The sequence below is a fragment of the Setaria italica genome, chromosome VII, assembly GCF_000263155.2.
Source record: "Setaria italica strain Yugu1 chromosome VII, Setaria_italica_v2.0, whole genome shotgun sequence".
NCBI lineage: Eukaryota > Viridiplantae > Streptophyta > Magnoliopsida > Poales > Poaceae > Setaria > Setaria italica.
The window spans coordinates 23,519,631-23,543,773 of NC_028456.1; the positions used below are offsets into that span (position 1 = coordinate 23,519,631).

At 48.2% G+C, this 24,143-nt stretch overlaps 3 protein-coding genes across 3 annotated transcripts in view; all 3 read left to right on the forward strand.

The window, feature by feature from the left end:
- Positions 1–1,218: 1,218 nt before the first annotated feature.
- Positions 1,219–2,333, forward strand: LOC101758871 (E3 ubiquitin-protein ligase RNF167). The gene has a single exon (XM_022828734.1). The coding sequence runs from the start codon at positions 1,338–1,340 to the stop codon at positions 1,971–1,973; it is 636 nt and encodes a 211-aa protein (XP_022684469.1). The 5' UTR covers positions 1,219–1,337; the 3' UTR covers positions 1,974–2,333.
- Positions 2,334–7,028: 4,695 nt separating this feature from the next.
- Positions 7,029–12,862, forward strand: LOC101781148 (protoporphyrinogen oxidase, mitochondrial). Its single transcript, XM_004975973.4, has 17 exons — positions 7,029–7,309; positions 7,427–7,562; positions 7,898–7,963; positions 8,051–8,101; positions 8,187–8,243; positions 8,628–8,713; positions 8,921–8,957; positions 9,067–9,132; positions 9,347–9,387; positions 9,906–10,038; positions 10,760–10,948; positions 11,123–11,197; positions 11,336–11,462; positions 11,638–11,746; positions 11,821–11,895; positions 12,060–12,166; positions 12,452–12,862. Exons 1-17 carry the CDS (start codon positions 7,149–7,151, stop codon positions 12,562–12,564), a joined length of 1,629 nt encoding a protein of 542 aa, XP_004976030.1. The 5' UTR covers positions 7,029–7,148; the 3' UTR covers positions 12,565–12,862.
- Positions 12,863–20,023: 7,161 nt separating this feature from the next.
- Positions 20,024–24,143, forward strand: part of LOC101759681 (ankyrin-1) — a 9,022-nt gene continuing 4,902 nt past the window's right edge. Inside the window, 1 exon segment of the mRNA XM_022828330.1 lies at positions 20,024–20,453. Coding sequence (XP_022684065.1) covers positions 20,106–20,453 — 348 coding nt within the window. The 5' untranslated portion in view covers positions 20,024–20,105.

Sequence of the window (24,143 nt, forward strand, 5' to 3'; positions counted from 1 at the left end):
GTCCAGTCCGGCCCGGTTCGCCGCCGTGTTCGCCGACTGGTGGTACGACGCCGCGAAGGGCCGCGAGCCGACGAGCTTGTTGCTGCACGCCGGCGCAGACTGCAGTCGATCAGTCGATCAGTGGTTCAGAATTCGTAGGCCCGTCATGTTCTTCAGACTGCAGTCGATCAGTGATTCTCTGATGCTAATGTGTCATGCATGTTGCCTCCTTTGTGTGACTTGCGCTCTTCTGCCCTTTCTCATCATCGCTTCTTTCTTCAGTATTCAGTGTCAGAGTAGCTCATTCTGTCTTCTTTTTTTTTAAACGTAAAGTAGCTCATTCTGTCAGATTGCAGTTTCAGTTCATTCACAGAGCTATGATAGGCGATGCGTCGAACTTGGAAAGATTTTGCAAGCCAGATTTAGGGGCCGTTTGGGAGGATTTCTCCCAAAACGGCTTCACCGGTGAAGCGAAAGTCGGTGAAGTAAAAAAAATTGGCTTCACCTGTCTTCTAGTTTATTTTAGCCCCAGCTTGCAAATAGCTTCACGCTACAGTTGTCTCGATTTGCGCAAAATAGATGAAGCCAAAGCTAAAATGAGCTGTGCCAAAGAGGGATCGGTGGTCCTTGTCCATGTGTACTATCCAGAGGAGGGAAGTTACCGTCGGTTCAAATAGCGGTAGTTTAATCCGGTGGTAGGGGTCTATTTCTGCAAATTTTTGAATCGGCTATTTATTTTTGCAAAATCGTAAAAGAAAAAATATAAAAATAAAAAAAATTCGATACTTTTGGGTTGACAGATTGCGCCACAAATGCAGTCGAGCCGCTTGCTATTGGGCTGCTTCAAAAGCTTTTGGGCTTTGCCACTTTTCTGCCTCATTTCCTTCTTTCCTTCCTCCTTGGCCAACCAAGAAAATGTTCCGTTTCACGCTGGTGGGTGCTTGGGCAAAACAATCCATCCTCCTCCACCTGTCGCGGAGCCTGCCAGGTGAAATTGGTCTGAAACAACCTGCCCGGTGGGATCTGACGGCCGTGATGTCTTGACCGGCACGCAATTACTCGCAGCATCCCCTTCCGTCCTCCCCCCACGCGCTGCGTGTGCCTCTTCCGGCGTCCGGTGCACCGTACGGCCGTCGTCGGGAACCGAGACCTGGGGCCCACATCGTAACCAACCCACTAACAAACTCATCAGCCAGCCGTCTTCGTCTTCCTCTACAAATACCCACCGGCACGGGCAGGGGCAACGCCACCTCCCAAACACGCGCAATCCAACGAGAGCAACGCGAGCGAACTCGAAAGCCAGAGAGCGAGAGGAGACGCAGGAAGCGAGGAGGAGGAGGAAGGGGAGCGAAGGCGCCATGGCCGACGACAACAGCGTCGCGAAGATCATCGGCCTCACCGGCCTCGCGCTCTCGAGCGGCGCCTCCGCTGCCTTGGCTACCGGCGCGTGCAGCTGGTGCGCGCTCCAGGCCTACCGCGAGGGCCGGCTCTCGCGAGGGTGGTGGTGGCTGCGCGTCGGCTCGCTCGGCGGCGTCTCGACCCTGGAGCAGGCGCTGGACTACGACTGCGCCCTGTGCCGCCGCGGCCTGGACCAGCGGGAGGAGGTCCGCACGCTCTCCTGCGACCACGTCTTCCACCTCCGCAAGAGCGCCAAGTGCGAGAACACCATCGACGCCTGGCTCCGCGAGAACCAAATGCGCTGCCCGGTCTGCTGCAAGATCGCCTACCCCGTGCTGCCATGGAAGCCGCCGCCGGCATCCGCGCCACCGGCGCCCGCGCGGTCGCCGTCGACGACGGATTTGGAGGCTCAGCTACCGCTGCCGTCGGCCTTTGTGGCGCGACCGCGGAGGCAACCGCCGCGGCTGCCGTCGGAGTGGTTCGAGGATACACTACAGCCGCCATCGCCATCGCCATCACCATCGCCATCGCCATCGCCATCGCCATCGCCATCGCCATCGCCATCGCCATCGCCATCGCCATCGCCATCGCAGTAGACATGCACGATCGAGCTTGGATGAAACGGTGCGTCTTGTGGGGCAGTCTGGATCAGTTCTTCGGGAGTTTTTTCAAGGATTCTTTCATCGTTTCTTTTTCTGCGTTGTTGGAACTGATGGACGGTAGTGAGTCTTGTCTGATGGTCTGGATTAGTTCTTGAAAGATTCCTTCGTTGTTTCGCTATTTTGCTTTCCTGGAACACATCGAGGTTAGATGCATTCCTGTTCTTTTGTTCACCTCTGATGTACTAAACATCTGAAGAATTTGGTCAAAAACGGATCGAGCTTACCTGCGTTTATGCTCTTTGTTCAGAGCTGCGTTCACCTGTGATGTACTAATCATCTGAATGTGGTCAAGAAATGGTGATTTGTTAGTTGTTGGATCAGTTATAATGTTCTGACGAAATTCAGTGGATTCTTGGCTAGTCGCTTTTAATAATCTGCTCCAGTTGATACTGCTTAGAAGGCATCTTATGCCGAGAAATTTATGATTTGGTCAGAACGGTAGAATGCATTGTTGATTTTTCTTGCGGTACTGCTTGAAATACTCTGGTAATGCCGCCTCAAAACAAAATCCTCTGGTAATTCTTTATCTGAGTCCCAAACTCTGAAGATTTTTTGTCTAACACATGATGAATGGACCTTGTGACCTGCTTTGCTTATTTTGATGCCGTTTTGTTTGCTTCATCTGATTGCTCTTGCATTCTAGTTCAGTGATAGCAACAGGAGCTACTGCTTGTACTGTTACCTGAAGACTAGTATATGACTGATGGTGCCAATTTACTAGTCTGAAGCAGAAGTAGGGGAATGTGCCTTCTCAATGTTCAGTTTCATGACTTCTCTGCTGTTTTGATGTATGAAATGGCTAATTAGGTGATGACGTTAGGTTCCAGCATTCCATTTTGTGTTAGTATCAGGAACAGTTGATGCATCGATTCTCTTGAATCTGATCTTCTACTCCCATCATGCCAGTGAGACATTTCCATATTTCAGTAGGGGATGAGCTCTGAATGACCCCTATGGCGTTCTGCTCAAGAATGCACCATTTTCCTTTCTTTTGCGGTTCTCCGATCTGAAAACTGTCGTTCCAATTTATTTTGCAGTAGCAGCACATTTCGGTACTGGAAAGCTCTATTGTGTTAGGCTAAAAATGTTCACATTTGTCTCTTCATTATTTTTCAATCCAAGTGATAAATTTTTTATCTGTACTCATAGGTTCAGAATTCAGACACAGTCATAGTAGGCACAGGCGTTGGAGTAGTACCCCCAGTAGTTAAATTCAACTGGTTTTGTTTGGATTTAGGTTTCAGTGCACTCTCCTTTTTCTGTGGTTCAAGTGTAAGTACCACTTTCACCAGTTACATACCCCTGATGTTCTCTGTTTATCTACTTTGGCTTCCTTCCCTTCTGAATTTGGGCCGGCATTGAGTTCCCCTCCTAGCTTCAGTGTCAAAGCATTCAGAGTTCTTCAGACTTGTCAATTAGCCAAGTAGCACAGTTTTCGTTGCGACAACTAACTAGTAGTGAGTAGTTCATACCATAGGCCACATCAATCATGATAGCCACATAAAATACTACAACCTCAACATCAATCCTTTCTTTTGCGGTTCTCTAATCTGAAAAGTGTCTTTCCAATTTCTTTTGCAGTAGGAGCACATTTTGGTACTGAAAATCTCTATTGCGTCAGGCTAAAAATGTTTGCCAATTGTTTCTTCATAAATTTTCACTTAATTCAGATACAGTCATAGAAGTTATTGGCGTTGGAGTACCCCCAGCAGTTAAATTTTGTTGATTTTGTTTAGATTCAGGTTTCAGTGAACTGTCCTTTTGCTGTGGTTCACATAATCACATTGGCCTCCTTCCTTTCTGAATTTGGGGGGAGTACTGAATTCCCCTGCTATAGCTTCAGTGCCAGTGTCAAAGCATTCAAGAGTTCTTCAGACTGGCCAATTAGCCAGGAGCACTGCTTGTCTGCTTCCATTGCGACAACTAACAAGCACAGCATCCGTTTTTTTAGGACCAAGCTCAGCATCCGTCGTTGGGTGGCATATGCCGTGGCGTTGTGATCCTCATTTTACTCATACGCTGTTTACTATTCAGAACTCGGAGTTGCTGGATCCGTTACGTTCAGAGTTCGGAGCGCCCAATTTGACCCCAAGGCCTCCACGACCGCGAACAATCTGCGCCTCCAGCACCACTGCACCAGCAACTCCCATCCACAGACAAAACGGCGCACAAGGCACAAGCAAATCCCCATCAGAGCCCCAAAGCCATAGGAACTTGTCTCATCGACTGCCACTAGCGTCTCTTCCTCCCACGCTTCGCCCCGCCATTATCGCCCCAGCTGCCTGCGCTGCGCGCTTGCTCGCTTCGGCACAAGCACAACCGCTTCATCGCCACATCAGCCGCCGCCGGCCTTTGCGCCCCGCCGGCGAGTTCGGTCGTCATCGTCAGCGGCTCAACGCCCGGCCGCCCGGCGTCAGGTCAGCGAGAGCTCTTTGCTTTTCTGCCTGAGCGGGTGTATCTGGGCCTTGGCGCCCGCGATTTGTTCGACGAAATGTCGTGTGGGCTTCGTTCGAGGGTACGCTTTGGGTTGGGCCGCTGTGATGCCTACGGTTGCGCCGGCAAAACTCATCCATACGACCATACCCTTCGAAAATCGAGAAATGTCTAATTTCACCAATCTGATGCAGTACCTTAACGATTTCATTTAGGCATTTAGCAAATCATTTCCGAGTTATCTAAACAGATTATCCAAGATTGGCCACATCTGAGACCCTGGGCCCCATATGCTAACCAACGACAAATAGCCATGCGCAGCCACCCCTTCGTCTACAAATAGCCACCGCGCCAAGGCCACCGTTCAAACAGCACAATTCGACACGGCACACGAGCGAACAAGAAAGCAGCTAAAGCAGAGCAAGAGAGCGAGATAGGAGGAGAAGCAAGAAGCAGTCAAGAGGTCAGGGGTGAGAACTGAGAAGGCACCATGGCCGACGACGACGCCGCCAGCCTCGGGCAGGCCGTCGCCGTCGTGGCCGTGGGCAGCTTCTCCATGCTCCTGGTCGTCGGCGCGGGCTTCTGGGCCATGGAGGCCTACGGCACCGGGCGGCTAGCGAGGTGCTGGCGGTGGCTGCGGGTCATGGCGCTCGGCGGCGTGACGACCCTGGAGCGGAAGCTGAGCTACAACTGCGCCATGTGCCAGTACAGCCTGGACGCCCGCGAGGTGGTTCGCACCCTCTCCTGCAACCACGTGTTCCACTGCCGCGAGACCGACAAGTGCAGGAACGTCATCGACAGGTGGCTCGTGCAGGAGAGCATGATCTGCCCCATCTGCCGCAATAGCCCCCTCCCCGTGCTGCCGTGGAAGGCCCGGCCGCCGTTGTCGCCGGCGCCGGCGCCGTCGGGTTCGGCGGAGCAACCAATGCCGGTGTCGGAGGAGCCGTCGCGGAGGTTGGAGGATCCGTTACTGCAGTCATCGCAGTAGACGTACATGATGGGTCTTCAATGCGACATCTTAGACAGTCTGGAGCTCTGGATAAGCTCTTGGAGAGGTTCGTTGAAGGATTCTCTCTCCTTATTCTGTTTCGCGTTCTTGAAAACCGATCGAAACCTGCGTATGAATATGCCATGTCATCCTTGCTGTCCATGTGGCTTTGTCATATGAAAACTGAGAAGCATCTTTCGAGTTTCTTGTGTACTACTGTAGCTACCAGCACAATTCGCACTGAAAAGCTCCATTCTGTCAGGCCTAGAATGTTGCTCGTTGCCTATCTTTTTCACTCTTAGCTCAGATTTGATCGTAGGAAGTTGGAATACGCTGAAATTTTAATTTTTCTGTGTGTATAAGCAGCAGTTGGCCCTGATAATGTTTCTTGCTTCGAATTAGCATGTATGAGTAAGTTGGCTCTACGCTGGGAATGCCCCCGCCCAGTTCCAGTGTCAGAGTTCGTCGGGTTCCTGTATTCTTCAGACTTTTGTGTCCGTGTGTTCAGCCTGGGATCGGAGTTGTTCCTCCACATTGCACACCGCATTGCTGCTCCTAGTTTATTCACCATTTTTGTGACGCGTGAGCTCCGAAAGGCTCTGCTAAAACTACCTTTGTTCCTCCAATGTCAGTATGTGGACAAATTCCTGAGAGGAAGGTGCCGCCATGCGTTGTCTGGCAAAGCTGGGCGAGCTTTTTTCGCGTGCCAAAAACAAACCCGTGCATTTGGTTGTTGAAAATATGATGATTCGTTTCATGACCTGCGTGTGATATGCCATGTCTGTACCTGAAATATTATTTCCGATTTCCAGCTGGCATTATCTCTTTGTTATCTGAAAATGCTAAAGAAAAACGCCATTCCAGTGTCTTGCGTACGATCTGCATATTTTTCTAGTGAAAATGTGATTCTATAAGACCTCTGTCGCTTGGCACCCCTCTATGCTTGCCCATTAGGCCATGTTTCTTCATTAATTTTCTTTCAATTGATGGGCTACCAGCACTGGAACATTGAATGAAGCAAAGCAAATCAGCAGGGCTAGCCCACCCTGCTCGTAAGCGGGGCCGGCCCAACATCCAACTTCTAAAGCCGAACCACGGACAAAAACTGGCTTCTACTAAAAATTCTCTAAAAACACGTTTTACTGAGGTCCTTTGTTCCGAGCACTAAAGTTAAATATAGATTAATTACAAAACCAATTGCACATATGGAGGTTAATTCGCGAGACGAATTTATTAAACCTAATTAGTTCATGATTTGACAGTGTGATGCTACAGTAAATATGTGCTAATCATGAATTAATTAGGCTTAATAGATTCGTCTAGCGAATTAGCTTCCATCTATGTAATTAGTTTTATAATTAGCTCATGCATCCGAAGATTTGATGTGACAAGTAATAAATTTTAGCTCAAGGATTCAACATCCCAACATATTTAATTTTTATGATATGCAAACAAAAACTAAAGTGTACTTGAAATATCGCAGTTTTTAAAGAGCATAGTAAAAAATCCACTACCAGTATACCACCAGCCATGGGAAACGGCGTGCGAAACGCCGGAACCCACCGGAAAGGTTTTTGACCTGAAAGCCCCCAACGACTCCACGAGACGGCACCCCTTCCCAAGCTCTCCAGCTAACTCCGATCCGCGCACAAGGCAACAAGCAAATCCCCATCCAAACCCCAAATCAAATGCTCTCTTCTTCGACTACCACCGCCTCCCCCGCTTCGTCACATCCTTATCGCCCCGCCTACCCGCGCGCCAGCCTCCGCCCCGTCCTCGCGATGGCGGGCTCCGACGACCCCCGCGCCGCGCCCGCCAGGTCGGTCGCCGTCATCGGCGCCGGAGTCAGGTGAGTGAGCGCACGCATTTCGGTGGTGGCGCTGCTTGCGGGTTTTGATCTGTGTTTGTGCCCGTGAGGTGTTTGATGGAATGGTGGTGGGGGTGTGCTCTGTGTTGTTTCGTGCAGCGGGCTCGCGGCGGCGTACAGGCTGAGGAAGAGCGGCGTGAACGTGACAGTGTTCGAGGCGGCCGACAGGGCGGGTGGGAAGATACGGACCAATTCGGAGGCCGGGTTCCTCTGGGACGAAGGGGCTAACACCATGGTGAGTGCATTTCGGTTCTGCTTACAATTTGTGGGCCTTGGTTGTGCTAGTCTGCATTGCTATTTCCCTCCCCCGCATGATTGTTATTGTGCCACTAGTTACTTAGTCAGTAGTCGTTGAAACGAGCCAAGCCAATTGAACAACCTGCTGTTTGTCTGCATTAGCATTTAGTCCGCATTGCCACATCATCTCGAAAACATGTGCTTCTGTGGGCAATTGGACTGCTGATTGTGCATTTTTGGTGGTGAACATGGATTTCTCTCCTTGTTTAGCTTGGAATTTGGTTTTGAGGTTAGCAGATTAGTTGATGAGGTTACTTAATATTTTGCCTGCAGACAGAAGGTGAACTGGAGGTCAGCAGGCTAATTGATGATCTTGGTCTACAAGACAGGCAGCAGTATGTATGTGCTAGTGTTGCCCTCCAAGCATTACTTATTTTCTTAATTTTTTCCCATTTCATATAGCTGATGGTTTAATATCTGTTTCAGCCTAACTCCCAGCACAAGCGTTACATTGTCAAAGATGGAGCACCGGCACTGGTAAAAAAGCTTTGATATAATCATGGGTGTCTCTTTTTTTTCCCACGTATTATCCTCACCTTCACCTCTGCCTTTTGGTTTCAAGATTCCTGCGGATCCCATTTCACTAATGAAAAGCAGTGTTCTTTCTACGAAATCAAAGGTATATTCAGCTATTGAAAACAGCCGATACTCTGTGGGCTATCTGGTTTGCTCGCTCCACCCTTTCACTTACTTCAAAGGGGATCTCAGACTACTTTCTTTGGGGCTATGCTAACTCATAGCAGCACCTATCACTAGAAACTCTTTCATTCCTCACTAGCAGTTCTTTGGAATTAGTTCCGTAGTAAAGTACCAGATTGGTTGGTTCGCATAACAATATACCATATCATTCCTACTATCAGTGCCTACCTCCATTACTTGTAGTTACTTTACGTTAACTACTTAACGAATTTTACATTTATTCAGATTTTTTCTCCAAGCCATGTAGTTATGCTTATGTTATATTCTTTGTATTGAATTATGTGCTATCCTTGTCTCTTTGCAGCTTGCGTTGTTTCTGGAGCCATTTCTGTACAAGAAAAGTAACACAAGAAACTCTGGGAAAGTGTCTGATGAGCATTTAAGTGAGAGGTGATTCTTCATACTTTTGGTGTCTTGCATTGCTGCGGATTTTCAAATGGCAATCATATAATAAACTCTTATTTTTGTTTAAGTCTTGAGCTATATACCAAGTGTTTCCTCAGTACACATATCCTTGCATGTCAATATGTACATCATTGCAGTGTTTTCTTTTGGGTGTGGAGATAATAGAATTGTCTTGTTTCAAAACATTCGCAGTGTCGGGAGCTTCTTTGAACGCCACTTTGGAAGAGAAGTGAGTTATTGTTTCTTGAAGAAAATATGGATAATCAAGTGACTGAAAATTAACAGACTTAGTCAGCATCAGAATTGGCCGTGGCTAAAAACTTCTAAATTTCTTACAGGTTGTTGACTATCTTATTGATCCATTTGTAGCTGGAACAAGTGCAGGAGATCCCGAGTCATTATCTGTGAGCTACTATGCCTTTTCCCATCATTCGTTTATAGATTTGGGACACATATTACTCTCTATATTTTTGCAGTAATGTAACTTGTGCATAACAGTACATCCCTTGATTGTGTGGTGTGTTTTTAGTGATGATATTCCACAAAATTACTGGCCCATATGATCCGATCATATCATTAGCTTCTGTGTTGGTTATGAGTAATTGTTCGATTGTGCAGATTCGTCATGCATTTCCAGCATTGTGGAATTTGGAAAGAAAGTAAGTTGCATGTCAATTTTCCTGTTCATTCCTTTATTATGTTTTTATTACCTTTTCAATATAATTTCTTTTTCATATTTTTGTTTTTGCTATCCCGTTCCTTTATATTCATTCTTATGTTAGTACCTGCATGCTGCTGTATCATATTATCAATTTAATTTGAAAACCCTTCAAGTCAGCATTCATGGTATTATCATCATTCATCAAATTTAGTTTCTTGCATGCCTTTATTGTCTCATGCTGTAAGCTGGCTACTGCACTTTTAATTTTCTGCTGTAATTTCATGAATTGGGAATTGGCAGGCGAATACCTATTGATACTGCTTATTGTTTGCATCATACTTGTCTTGTCTTTTAAATCATATTTTCCGATAACCTGGTGGAGTTTTTCCTTGACATTTATATTTCAGTACTTCTTTGTGATAAATATGGTCAAAATCATCTTTTATGCTCAATTATATTTTAAAACAATCTTTTATTTTCTAATCATATTACTTCATGTTCCTTCTATGCTCCCAGGTACCATTCTATCATTGTTGGTGCCATCTTGTCTAAGCTAACAGCTAAAGGTGACCCAGTAAAGACAGGAAGTGATTTATCAGGGAAAAGAAGGAATAGACGTGCGTCATTTTCATTTCATGGCGGCATGCAGGTATTCCTCCCCTGTTGCTTTTCAAACTATAATTCCTTGATGGAGATACTGTCATCTGTTTTAGTACTGTAAATGATTTTATCGGAAAGCCCTTCAAATTTCATCAGTCCTAGTAATGCTGTTACTGTTGGTGCCACTTAAAATTGGTGAATTCAGATTTCAGATCATGCAACTAAAAGAGTTGTTTGTTTGTACCACTCAAGGACATCACTTCCATGAAAGAGTATCACTTCTTTAATAAGTCTCACAGGCCAGAAAAGCTGGTACTATGTGGTTATTGTTTATATCCATGTCCAACTCAAGTCACCCTGTTACATTCTTCCATAATCATTATTTATAGACTTGATACAGGTTTATAAGCTTGCATATATGTATTTTGAGCAAATAAATGACTGAGTGAAAAATGTCTTTCAAGCAACTAAAAAGTTTTAAATGTTTCTAGATAGTTTGCATGGTAGAAATGATGAGTCCTGAATATACACACTTATCATGAGAAATACTAACGATTCAGATTCAATACTGCCCTGTCCCTTTATCTCTGTCTGAAAAAAGCCCATACCCACTGTATGGAATGCATTTTTTTGTAGTACAATATCAGTACCATCTAACATCTATGCAGTTAAAGTTCTCTATATTTATCAGTATTGTCTAACATCTATGTTGTTAAAGTTCTCTAATTTTTTTCTGGTTGAGAAAGCGTAAAAGTTATTTTTTATTTCAGTCACTAATAAATGCACTTCACAATGAAGTTGGAGATGATAATGTGAAGCTTGGTACAGAAGTATTGTCATTGGCATGTACCTTTGACGGGCTCCCTTCGACCGGTGGGTGGTCGATTTCTGTTGATTCGAAGGATGCTGGTAGCAAGGATCTTGCTAAAAACCAAACCTTCGATGCTGTTATAATGACAGTAAGAACTTATAACCTGGATTCATCTTTTAGAACTTCTGGGCTCTGATCTAATAGATTTCTTGCCATTGATCTGTAGAGTTTGCCAGATTGGTACTTTTGTAATCAGTCAGGCTTTTATAAACATCAAGTATAGTCATGAAATAATATTTTCCCTCTGCAATTTTTCTTTCAGGCTCCATTGTCTAATGTCCAGAGGATGAAGTTCAGAAAAGGTGGAGCTCCCTTTGTGCTAGACTTTCTTCCTAAGGTCAGGTTAGGATCACCCTTTTAGGTTACCAAATGCAGCATTGGCATTGTTGTTCTTGCAAGCTATCATATTAAAATTTTACAATCATGAGATGTAACCTCTTTCATTATCTACATTTCATTTTTTTTAATTATACAGGTGAATTATCTCCCGCTATCTCTTATGGTGACAGCTTTTAAGAAGGAAGATGTCAAAAAACCTCTGGAAGGATTTGGAGTCTTGATACCCTACAAGGAACAGCAAAAACATGGTCTGAAAACCCTTGGTAGGTTAGCTTAGCTTTAATTGGACTGTTCTCAGTTTGCAAGTCTTGTTGTTTTGAGCCATGAATTAAATGGTATAAAGTAGCTTGCCTCTTTTTATCTGGACTCTGCATTTATACTTTGGTTTGCTTTAGTACATTCTGTTTGTCATCCTTACACATGCCTCTGTTTGTGTAGGGACTCTGTTCTCCTCAATGATGTTCCCAGATCGAGCTCCTGATGACCAATATCTGTATACAACATTTGTTGGGGGAAGCCACAATAGAGATCTTGCTGGAGCTCCAACGTATAAATCTTATTTTGATTATTTTTGTTCTTTCTCCATTTTAGCTACATTTTTCTGATAATATACCTGTACAGGTCTATTTTGAAACAACTTGTGACTTCTGACCTTAAAAAGCTCTTGGGTGTAGAAGGGCAACCAACTTTTGTGAAGTAAGTACTCAAACATGCTATTCTAATTGTAGATATTCAATTGCTATATGCTGTTTTCTTTTCTTGTGGTCCGTCATTTTGTAGGGAGTAACATTTGTGCAATTCTTTTAACCACCACATGTTCATATTTTTCTACTTTATCTTTTATGTACTTATGTACTCAGGCATATATACTGGAGAAATGCTTTTCCTTTGTATGGCCGTGATTACGGTTCAGTATTGGACGCTATAGAGAAGATGGAGAAAAATCTTCCAGGGTTCTTCTACGCAGGCAAGCCACTAGTCTTTTGTTCAAAACAATTGTTAGATAAATGAACTATGCCCCTTGTTGACTGGGTACCACAATATTTTTCAATATCTAGTCAACCTGTTATAGTTTCCCATTGCTACTGCGTTATTTCTAGATCTTCTGAAATGGATTCTATTATCTGAGAAAACATGTCAACTAACAGTCTAAACATTTAGCAAACAATGAATAGTTTTTGTGAACAGTCTAAACCCGAGTCTTTGTGTGTTAGCTTGAAAAGTTTGTGTGAGCTTTTGTGCTGTCATATAGGAAATAACAAGGATGGGCTGGCTGTTGGTAATGTTATAGCTTCAGGAAGCAAGGCTGCTGAGCTTGCAATCTCGTATCTTGAATCTCAGACCAAGCACAATAATTCTCACTGAAGGTATCTTCTACCAATGGCAGACAAAATTACTCGGTTCATGCAGAATAGAAACCGTCGTGATGCAGTCCCAGGGCCTCTTCATGTATTATAGGCTTTCGTTAAACATCGACCCAGTGTAGACACATGTGTAAAGTGAAAAAAAAATGAAAAATCTATTCTGGTGGCTGAAATACTTCTTTTTCCCCCAACAAGTGACCCTTAACACATGCTGCTGGAAGTAAATTTAATTTTGTTGACATGTTTGAGAATACATGTGCTGACAACTTGACATGTAATATTTGTCCATTACGATTTTAGCAGCGCAGCCTTTCCAGGTTTGTGATTTACAGTGATCAAGAATTCCGTATATTTTTATCGCAAAGACACCCCAGTTTTTTACCTAGGCCCTGCAGCACAAAAGGGAGGAAAAGAATATGTTCGAACTTCAGACTCTTACGGTTATCTGATTGCTACTGTCGGTACTGAATAAAAACATAAGCCTACTTACTGCAGACATCAACAACCATTCCCATCCTAGTTAATCACTTCAGAGTTGTCTAGTCAAGCATCTGCAGACGGCAATAGGCACAAATGAAGCAGGTGGCCTTCCTGTTCCTAGCGGTGAATTTGCAGTACAGTAGATAGATACTAGCCCTAGGGCATAGTAGCTGACACTGATAGCTCCCCACTTGGAGGAGGAGGTGACTGATAGCATCCCCCATTGACCAAAGGTTGATGCCTCCCTCAAGCTCGGTGGTATCAGGTCAGCTTGCGGCCGAACTGAAAGTCTGGTGAGGATCCAGGTAAAAGATACGCTCGTACGACATGCGTGCTCGGCTGCTGTGTGCATTATCATGATGCTCCTCCCCTTTTATCCTCGGCCCCTCTTTTTGACGTGGGGAGTACTCCATAACCGCCATGGGCCATACAAGGATTACATGATGCTTGAAGCTTGGGTTTGGTTCATGTACAAGAACTATTGCTGCATCATTTCTTTTTCGTAGTTTCAGAAAGGTGTGTTCATCTTAAACTCAAAGTGCACCCTCTCCAGTTCAATCAGAACGGGAAACACGCATGCATGCAATGCGAAGCAAGACATGGTTTTCTGAAGTGGCGCAACCGCTAAACTAAAGGAGAGTTGCACAGAAGTGAGGGGATGAGTGGGAATGATAGGAGGCCGGGACACGTCCAGGGGCACGGATCTTGGATCTTTGCTTCCTGGAATTGTATTTGGTTTGGCTCGGCGTGGGAAAATTAAAAGACGCATTTGCTTGGCCCTGGGAGCTTTAGGGCACAAGCAAGCATGAGTAGGGCACTCCTTGTCCTTGGGAGGCTTTGTGTCCTTGGTTGACCCTTTTCTTTCTTGGCACATCCTTCCCTGTACTATTGTATCAGCATTTGAGCATGCATGGCGGCCACTGGCCATAAAAGGAGCTACTATAAGAAAGTTAAAGGTTAGGCATTGCTCCTTCTTTGTTTCCATGTCTCAAGGATTGCGATGATTGACCACCTTATCCATCAAGCAGGCTGCTTCTTGTTTTGTATTTTGTTGTCCCAGATATCCCAGAATTTTTAGCAATGCATGCTTGCTTGCTGAGATGCTTATAAGCCATACAATTGGCAGTTGTCACTGTAAATCAAATGGGTTTTCTGCTTGTGATAACTGTTAACGTAACAACCTTTGTTTAAGAAGATACACACAGACATTTTCCTCCCAGCAACACCTTGTATCGTAAGCTTGTACCCAGTCAAAACCAACACTGCCGCCCACAGCCTGGATTCTGGTTAAAAGCGCCAAATGGTTAGCTCAAGTTGTGATTGCGGTTCTAACATTATTGTAAGCAAAAGCATGGAGCATCATTGAAGGACTAAAAGTAATCTTGCCTACGAAGCCTAGATTACTTAACCCCAGCACTGTGTTGATCGGTTCAATGCCATGGACCAAGGAGAGCCGCCCAGGCCAGAGGCCTAGGGCCAAGAACCAAGAGGGTCTCGACAGGAGTTGAGCTCCGTACCTTACCATTTTCAAAGCAAAATGGCCAACAGGAGAAGACAAAGCTCCCTGTAGTCCATGTCGTTGCAAAGTACCCATGATTGGTTCAGCGAAATGTGTCACCGGCCTAGACATATTTGTGATGTTGCCGGTGAATATCCTCAGCCCCAAGCGGCCAAGCCCCTTGTGGCACATGGCTACAACAACCACAAGCAAATCTCTCTGCTAGCCTCTCAAAAACTACAGCACCCTAGCTCAAAAAAAAGCAGAGAAAAACGGCACCTACAAAGGGATGCTACATGAGCTACCATGCCAGCCATAAGAGGATAAGGCCCCTGAACTGTTTATGGCAAATGTTAGCTGCGTGCTCGAGGATTTAACAGTTGATTGTGTGCATCCGCGAGCCATTTTTGTTGGTACGTGCGTGGCTCGGTAGTTGTTGGACCGGAGCATGCACTCCGGTGCAGATGGTTACTGTTATTCCTGCACTCGTCTAGGCACCCAAAGCAAAGGTGTCCCAAATGGCAAATGTACGAGCCGGTTGCATCATCCTTGTGTGCCCCGTACCTCATGCGTGCGATCCAGTGGACCGTACCAAATTATCGCGGAACATGTTTAAAGTTCACTAGACGACACACCTGCACCCATTTGTGCATCAACCACGCATGCTCATATGCTTTATGTGTACCGTGTACGTGCAGGTGTATCTGAATCTGAAAAATGCAAGCAGTGTACGTGCAGTATTTTCTTATTTTGTTATTCCTTTTTGGTACATCAGATCTTGTTTTAGCTACATATTCTTTTGGAACATGTGCTCCTCTCTAATCTTTGTGGTTGGATGTATTCTTGAAAAAGAATGTCTAAATCCGAAATATTATCTTTCATTATTATAAACTAGAATATACAATTAAAGTGGACCACGAAGTACAGAATCTTGGCAGCTTAAATGGTGGATCCTAGACTCAGACACGGCGTGGCTACACGAGCAATACGATCCCCACTAGTACCCATGTTTGCCGAATCAGGCCTGTAGAGCGTCGTCGTCGCTTCCTCCAAGATTCGCTCCGTGTCGTGATAGACCCGGTGCACACGCACGTACGTGCTCGTGCAGCAAGCGATGCAGCTAATACAGATTTTAACTGAAGCAAAATCCAAGAGGCCATTGGCTATTTCGCAGCTGTACAAGTTAGACACGGGGTAATGATGTTGCTTGGTTCCATCCAGCTCCAAGCTAGCAGCTGCTAGCCTTGCATTTTTTGGACAGTGCTGCGCATGCCACTTGAGCCTACTCCTAGCTAGTGCTCCATCAGCTTAGGGGGCACGCATCATTAGGCAGGTGTAAATTACTGCTACAGTTAACAGTGCCCAACTAACCGACGTGACGTTTTATGTTACGAGAAGCTTGATGACAGCCAGACAAAACCCAGCTGCTAAACACAAAGGCAGTGTAATCGACCGGCATCCAGGAGTTGACTCTTGCCACTGCCGCGGGTCTCCGCGAGACTGTGACTGACGCAGCCAATGCAAACGCAGACACGCAGTCGATCATGCTCAGGCACGCAGGGATCTTCACCTTTGCAAGGCGGAGATCTTTTTTCCCCCCCTCACCTTTCACTGACCCCCGTACTTCAGTTGTTACCTCAGTGGCGAGCTTTATCTACCTCCTCCTCTCTTCCGACTCACGTCACCACGAAGGAAAAAGAGGGCATGAATTGCCCAGACGACGTAGACGCCGAGCAACTTTCCCTTTTCCTTTCTTCTTTTGTGTAACCCCGTCGGCCAGGATCGGATGGACGGGATGAAATTTCTGCAGGGAGAAAAAGAAAAAGGGGTAGGAACTTTGCGCAGCGTGGCAGCCGGGTACGGACCCAGCGTCTGTCCCCTAGCACGTACAGCCAGCAGCAGCGCCGGCAGCAGCTAGTCTCGTGATCAGATATTCAGATTGTGATCTACGGTTAGCATGTGTGGTGCCAGCAAGTGGCGGCACACACTTGATACCAGTGGATACCAGGCTCTTCATCGTCGTGCTACTCATGCACGTCAGCATGTGTGTTGTAATGGGGTGTTTGGTACTAGGTGCTAAACTTTAGCAATGTCACATCGGATGTTCGGATGCTAATTAGAAGGACTAAACATGAGCTAATTACAAAACTAATTGCAGAACCCCTGTGCTAATTCGCGAGACGAATCTATTAAGCCTAATTAATCCATCATTAGCAAATGGTTACTGTAGCACCACATTGTCAAAATATGGACTAATTAGGCTTAATAGATTCGTCTCGCGAATTAGACTCCACTTGTGTAATTAGTTTTGTAATTAGTCTATGTTTAATACTCCTAATTAGTATCCAAACATTCGATGTGACAGCTGCTAAACTTTAGCACGGGATATCCAAACACCTGCACATCTGGTCTGTCCTGGGTTGGCCGTGGAGTGAGAGTGACCAGGGGTGAGTCCGTACACGGGCGGGCGATCTCTCCAAGGCCGGGTCCGGCCGCCCTCTCGGCGTCGCCTTCGGTGCGGCGCCGCGGCAGAGAACACTGGCAGCCAGCCAGCAGCAGCAGCTGCTGCCAAACAACTAGGTGCCCGCGCCGTCCATGGCAAGTTGCTGGCAGCGCCTCGCCACGGCCAACGGGGACGCAAGCGGCCGCCGGAAGGAAGGAAGGACAAGGCAAATGGCGGACCCGTTCTACGCACGCGAGTCGCGACGGACCTGCTGACGGTTTATACCGCGGCGACGTGTCACAGCAGGTTTGGGTTCGATAGGACGTGCGGCACCTACGGGCGAGAGGAATCAAAATCAACCAGCGCTGGCACCGCCCGCTAGCTCGACTCGTCGCGCGTCGCCAGGCCGTGGACCACCGCACAGGCAGGAACTGGATGTCTAGGAGTCCGGGCCGGTCCGGACGATCGACGCAGGAGGAGGCGGGGCGGGGGAGCGAGAGCGATCACGTCACGTACGCTCATCAACGGAAATGCAGCGCACTCATTCCCTGACGCGGGGGCGTACAACGCAGTGGTAGTCTGGAACAAGCGACCATTCCATACGGGCTCGGCAATAATGAGCTGACGCGGCACGGAGCTAGGTAGGCAGTCCATGCTCCAGAGTCCAGACCGAGCTCTGGCGCTCTCTCACAATCGCTTGGAGAGTTGGAGCGGGCCCCGTTTGATTATTTAGGAGCTCCTTAAATTTCTATCGCATCAAAATGTTTAGATACTAATTAAGAGTATTAAATATAAACTAATTACATAACTAATTACACAGATGGAGGTTAATTTGCGAGACAAACCTATTAAACATAATTAGTTCATGATTTGATAATGTGGTGCTATAATAAACATGTGCTAATGATAGATTAATTAGGATTCATCCTGAAAATTAGCCTCCGTACAACTAAAATGGATGGTAAAAAGAAAGAACACGAGATTTGACAGCATCTGTGACAGGCTTTAAGCCCCACCAAATGGTCCTCAGGCAGGGCGGCACAGAGCTTCCGTTCCCAGCAGCGCCGGCGCCCGCGCCGGCCGCGGCTTTCTCGGGGCCAACGACGCCCACCAAGTAAACAAATCCACAGGGACGACGACCCAACCCAAAGCCAAGCGCCCAAGCCTAGCCGCCTCCAACGCGGGCGCCCCCTTCTCGGCTTGAGCCCTGGGCTGCCGCGCCGAACCCGATCGGAGCTAGCCGAGAGCTCGGTGTGGTGGTGTGCGGCCGTGCGGGGAATCCCGCGACCGGGGCCGTGCTGTCTCGTCAACGCCGGAGCGGGGGGGGAGCACTGTTCGTCGTGCGCGTTGGTGCGTTGTGAGTTGTGACGACGAGACGAGGCTGCTGGCGAATGGCGATGCAGCACGGCAACAGTGGCGGGCAGCTGCGACGGCTACTGCTACTGTTACGGCACCACTGCCGCCGCAGCAAAATCGGACGGTGCATATGCATCCAACACATTGCCAGGGCCTGGCGAGCTACACTACTATAGTCTACAGCAAAGACGCGATCCCTCGGGCATGCACGGGACAGTGGTCGGGTCGTGCCCGATCGATGGCTAGTGCACATTAAATCGCTAGCTGATAGTGTCCTGACCAATCTGTTTCGCAAGTTCGTGTACAGCATCTACGGCGGATGTACATGCACGCACACACGGGATGTCGATCGCGTTCGTGCACGGCATGGACGTACGGGTCGTACGTCCTAGGCTAAAGCATGCATCTTACATGGAAAGAGGACGACGACGGCGTGTACGTGTCCAGCGGCACGCGCGCACGTACGTACGTGCGAGCGCGGTTGGAGACAGCTCGAGGGTGATCGATGATCGACGGACGCGAGTTTGCTGGGCGGGCGCGGGCCTGATCGAGCTATATGCATTGTTTGGCTCGGAACACGCCAACCCGATCCTGGACAGTGGCCACGCGACAAGTCCTGGCGAGTCGCGCTGCAAAGAGTACTTGTCACAAGGCAAGAGCGCAGTAGCGCTCGCTCGATCGGTAGCGAGGACACAACGTGCTATAGTATAAGCAGCAGTGTTGTGCCTAGTAGCGTCGTGCTGCGATCCGCTCCGCGATTCGACCGAGGCTACTGTTTTCGCGTACTTGGCTCTCGATCGTTGGATGTGTAGAACGGGAAAATGACACGTCCTCACAAACTAAAGGTTCCGAATATTAATCGACGACTTTGTGTTTCGTGCAGGTTGCATCGGCCTAATTAGTAAGCCTAGCTAGGCTTACAAAAGGATCGTAGATTGTAAGTTGTAACTCTTCTTTTTTTCTGCGTGCTCAGGCACTTTTCATGAAGAGAATGCCAGGATGGTTTTGTCGATTGAAACTCGGCATAGCAAGGTAGCTTCTAGTTCGGGCTCGGGAGAATCGTGCTCTAAGTGGCCAGAGTTTTGAGGGACACTAATGGTGTTCCTTCGTCGTTCGCAGATATACATCATCGGGCCATAAACTCAAACAATAGATTTATAGAAATCTCTTTAAATTACCTCACAAAATAGTTTTTTCTTCTAAAATCAACATGGCGCTTATGTGAAATTTTTATATGAAAATAAGGGCGAGCCATACCATTTCATATTAGTCGCCTTACTTGAAGGGGAAAAACCAAGACCTTAGAAGTAAGATATTGCATTTTTGGCAGTTCAACTCATGTGTGCTACGTTACAAAAATAACAGGCCTATACTTTTTAAGCAGTTGAATATCTCATGATCGGCCCGCACCCGCATTCAAGCCCAGCCGGGAGCCAAGCCGCGGGAGGAGCGCCCGAGCATGTTATTCATGGCCACTCACGCCCACCCTATGATCGACGGGACCCACCGCCGGGATTCCATCCGTACACCAGCTGCCACTTACAGGTAGACCCCTATCCGGCCCATCTTCACCGGCGCGGTGACTTCACCGCGCGTCTTCCACTTCGTCGTCTCGCCTCCCGAGTCTCCACCTATATATTGCCCCGTGCCGGCGCGCCTCCCCCTTTCAAGTTTCCCCGCATACCCAGGGAAGGACGCACACCGAGAAAGCCCGAGCAGAGCAGAGCACCCCGTTCGCCACTAGGGAGAGCTTCGGGATTAATAAATGGCGGTGCTGCTGCGCCCGGCGGCGATCGCCGGCGGCCGGCAGGTGTGGCCGGTGGCGGAGGCGGAGGGCGAGGCGGCGCGCGAGGCGGAGGCCGCGTCGCAGCGGCTGGTGGAGGCGGTGGCGCGCGGCGACGCGCGGGAGGCCGGCGAGCTCCTCGCGGCGGGGCGCGCGGACGTGAACTACGCCGGGGTGGTGTGGCTCAGGGCGCGGCGCGTCACGGAGGCGGAGCCCCGTGAGGGCGCCGCCGCCGAGGTGCGGGCCGTGCACGAGGAGATCCGCGCCGACGTCTCGCCGCTCTTCCTCGCCGCCGGCAACGGGGACGTCGCGCTCGTCCGCGCCCTGCTCGTGAGTGATCGATCCTGCCCACCCGCATTCCCTCCCTGCTCTGTTTTCTCGCATCGGAATTTCAACTATCTGCATCACGCTTGCTTGTTTCTGCATTTCGTATGTTTTTTGGTTCGTTTTGTGTAGAGGAATTAATCGTCTAGGGAGTAAGGCCATGTTTAGTTACTCCCAACTCCCAACTTTGACACTATGCAAAAAGAAGATTCCCCATCACATCAAACTTGCGGTACATGCATGGAGTACTAAATGTAGATGAAATTAAAAACTAATTGCACAGTTTTGTTGTACTTTGCAAGACGAATCTTTTGAGCCTAATTAGTCAATATTTGGACAATAATTCACAAATACAAACGAAACGCTACAGTGTGCTACAGTGCTGTAACAGTAATTTGGCACCTCCCAAATTCCCCAACTAAACAAGGCCTTTCGAGACCAGATTTGGCTTGCTTCGCAAGCTGCATTTCGACCTGCTTATGCGTGCGTGCGTAGCCTTTGCACTGAAATTTTTTGGCGATTTCGGTGCGAATTTGCATTCAAATTATCCGAGCGCTGAAGAGCATGTGCTCCACCAAAAGCTTGCAGCGTCGTAGCTTAACATAACCCCATTGGCCCATTATTCATCCTCACTTTTACTGGGTTGGTGAAAAGGCCACACGGCATTTTCGAATGGTTTTAGCGGGCGCTTCCAGCATTTCTTAAGTGCCAGTGTATCTTTGTCTCGCTTCTGCTTGCTAGAAAAAGGCTGCTGTGTTTATCCACACTGTTCATCCAAGTACCACCCACACCCACCAACTCGGTTCCTTCTCTACGCCAATCATAGCTCAACGTACTGTATAAATGCACGCGCAGGACAAATCCCATCTTTTAAGCGCGTACATGAATACATGTAGGAACCATAGAGATTTTACCGGACCCACTTGAAATCCTTTCGCTCTTTTTATAGCTCGAAATCATGAGTACGGATTTGTTGGGAGAGGTACAGGATACTACTTGTACTTCGCTTCCCTCCCCATTGCTTGCTCCTTTGCATGCTAGTACTAGTATATAAAGTGTATTCATTTCAATTGCTAACTTTCTCATAAAAAATGGAGTATAATACCCTTAATAAAAATGCTGCTCATTATGAGGCATTTTATAAATGGCTCAGACAAAATTATGCTGTTCATTACTAGCCTAAAATCATTTGGAACCTTTAACCTGGATTAGTCCAGCAGCTAGTACCAAGTAGGCCGATCGTCCTACCAATTCTCGGCTGCACTGCAACGGGACCATACCTGTGTCGCAGGCTTGCAGCTCCTCTTTATTGCGTACGGACGTGCTCGTTCTCTTCTCTAGCCAAGCCACGATAGAAATCGTCAAATGGGGGCATGCAATCTATGCAGGGGAAGCTTCCTGGGCACACTTCGATATCCTTGGTATACGTGTAGCCTGTAGGCATCCAGTCGTGGTGTGCGTAATTGTACTTCCTCTATTCTCTTATAAATATTCCACTTAGCACAATGACAAGAAAAACAATCTTACTTATCATCTAATAAATGCAAATAAGTGTTTTTCTTACTTCTCGTTGTCTATGCAATTTATTGCAGCCGCCCCATGAATGGCAAATAAGATTATCATTTGTGAAAATCTGATTTTTTGAAATATCTCTATCAAAAGAGAATGAAGGAAGTATTCCAGTATATTAAAGTATATATACGGTTAAAGTATGTACCGGTATGGTATTGTACCAGGTACCGTTGTCATATAGCGGCACGCCGAAGTTCTTAATGCTACGTTCCTGCTACCAGTAAAAGGAGCAGTAACACGAACAGTGAATACAGGAGGGTCCAAGTAAACTTATCCCTGCCAAGCCGCACTGTTCCACCGTGTTGTCGCGTCACGTAGCTGGGCACGCCTGGAGATCCATAACTGTAAACTGTAGTCGAGTAAACTGCTCTTAAAGAAATACATCCTGGACCTGGAGAGTATTTTAGTGGGAGGATTGGGAGACAGTGGCGGATGGGTTTGACTTGAGCCCTAGCTTTGTTTACTGCTGACACTACCATAATCAGTAGTAGAAAGCAAACTTGTCCAGCGTTTGTTAACTACAGGCTACAGCCACCACGTACTAGTGTACTACCCAGCTCAACACTTTGGTAGCGACCAATATATTCCCCTCGTGAGCGCGGTCGGCGGTGGCATCGCCCGATCACGTGACCTCCCCCGCTCGGAGCCGGCCGGTCTCCGCACTCCGCTCCATCTCCAGCCTCCGGCCACGTTCCACGTCTCCTTCGTCTGCGTGTGCACTGTCATCTTGAGCCCTGGTACGGGATCCTATGGTACTTCGCCGCCTCAAAGCCTAATCAATCAATGCGGCCCCACCTGTCTGTCACGCTTCCCCCTCGGATCTGTTCTGATGGAAAAATCAAGCCCTACATGTTACCTCTTGTCCGTACTCCGTAGTAATCAGCATCGTGCAAGGCTCAGAGATCATTGTGTGTGTCAGGGGAAGGGTGTGGCTGCCGGGCCCGCCCCGTGCTGGAGAGATGGCGTGCGTCCTTCCGGTTAGGCCGTGCGTGTCGTGGCACGGGGCGTCCGGCGCGCGGTCCGGCTGATCCGCCGGCGTCATGGGCGCCGCGCCGGGCGCGCCATTGAATGGGGGGTGGTTGCACTGCCGCGGCATGCTCCTGCTGTCCTGCGCCCCGGCATCGGCCGCGTACTTCCGCTGCCGCGCGCGCGGCGCCTGTACCGGCGCTTCCCCCACCTGATCCCTCCGCGGAAAAGCCTAATGAATGCCGCTGCCCGGGACAGAAGCCCACCCATGGCCGTGCGTGCCCGTGGCCCTCTGTCCCGGAACACGCGCTGAAGCGTCTCTTTTGTTTTTCGTCGGGGGGAGCTCTCTGGCGCCGTCCGGCTAGCATGGAGCGAGTGCATCGGCCGTGTGGCTGTCCATCCGGCCGGACAATCATGGCGTCAACTTGCATTGCATCGCTGCGTGACCTGGTGGGGCGGCAGTCTTTCTCTGAGATCGCTCATCGCTGGGGTCAGAACAGAACCAGACCCCTCCTCACTGGGTCATAAGCCATAGTGCCATAAGCCGTCTAGCCCAGGGTACCCGGCATCTGCTTGCCCGTGCGTGCTCTGATCCTGGACTCCCGATCGCCGGTCGAGCAATCTCATCTCATCCACGCCGGGGCAGAGGAAGCTCACATGACCTGCATCCGACGCCAGATGCCGGTGCTCCCTGCCGCCCCAATACGTCCAAGCCGAACCAGCTGTGCTGTATTTCATCACGCCATGAAACCAGCAAACCACGCCTATCTCCACCTCACGGTCCCAGGCCAGGTAGTGCCGTGGTAGGGCCGGCCGGCGATGCTTCTCCTGACCAGGGGGCCAAGCCAAAACCCAAGCGCCCCGGCTACTGGCTACCCCATCTATCTGCTGTGGTATTGAAGACGGCAGCGCATGTGTTGCAGAAGCCGACCCAGCGCCGCGCCATCGCAGTGCAGTGTATTGGGGCGTGGAACGGAGCGGGCTCGTCCGTATCGTGCCGTGTCCTTAGCTCTCTTCCCTGCACTGTAGGCTGTAAGCCATCTGCCCCTGAGCCCCCCCACCCCAAATCTTGAAATGATTCTCTCTGGGCATGGAAAATGTGTACTTTTTCATTCCCGGGACCACTTCTTTAGAACGCGTTTGGGTCCTCAATATCTG

Excerpts from the sequence above, each read along its gene's own strand:
- LOC101781148 (XM_004975973.4), top strand. The coding sequence starts at position 7,149 with ATGCTCTCTTCTTCGACTACCACCGCCTCCCCCGCTTCGTCACATCCT. Across the intron at positions 8,714-8,920 it reads GATGAGCATTTAAGTGAGAG|TGTCGGGAGCTTCTTTGAAC; the intron begins GTGATTCTTCAT and ends AAACATTCGCAG. Across the intron at positions 12,167-12,451 it reads TCCAGGGTTCTTCTACGCAG|GAAATAACAAGGATGGGCTG; the intron begins GCAAGCCACTAG and ends GCTGTCATATAG.
- LOC101758871 (XM_022828734.1), top strand. The coding sequence starts at position 1,338 with ATGGCCGACGACAACAGCGTCGCGAAGATCATCGGCCTCACCGGCCTC.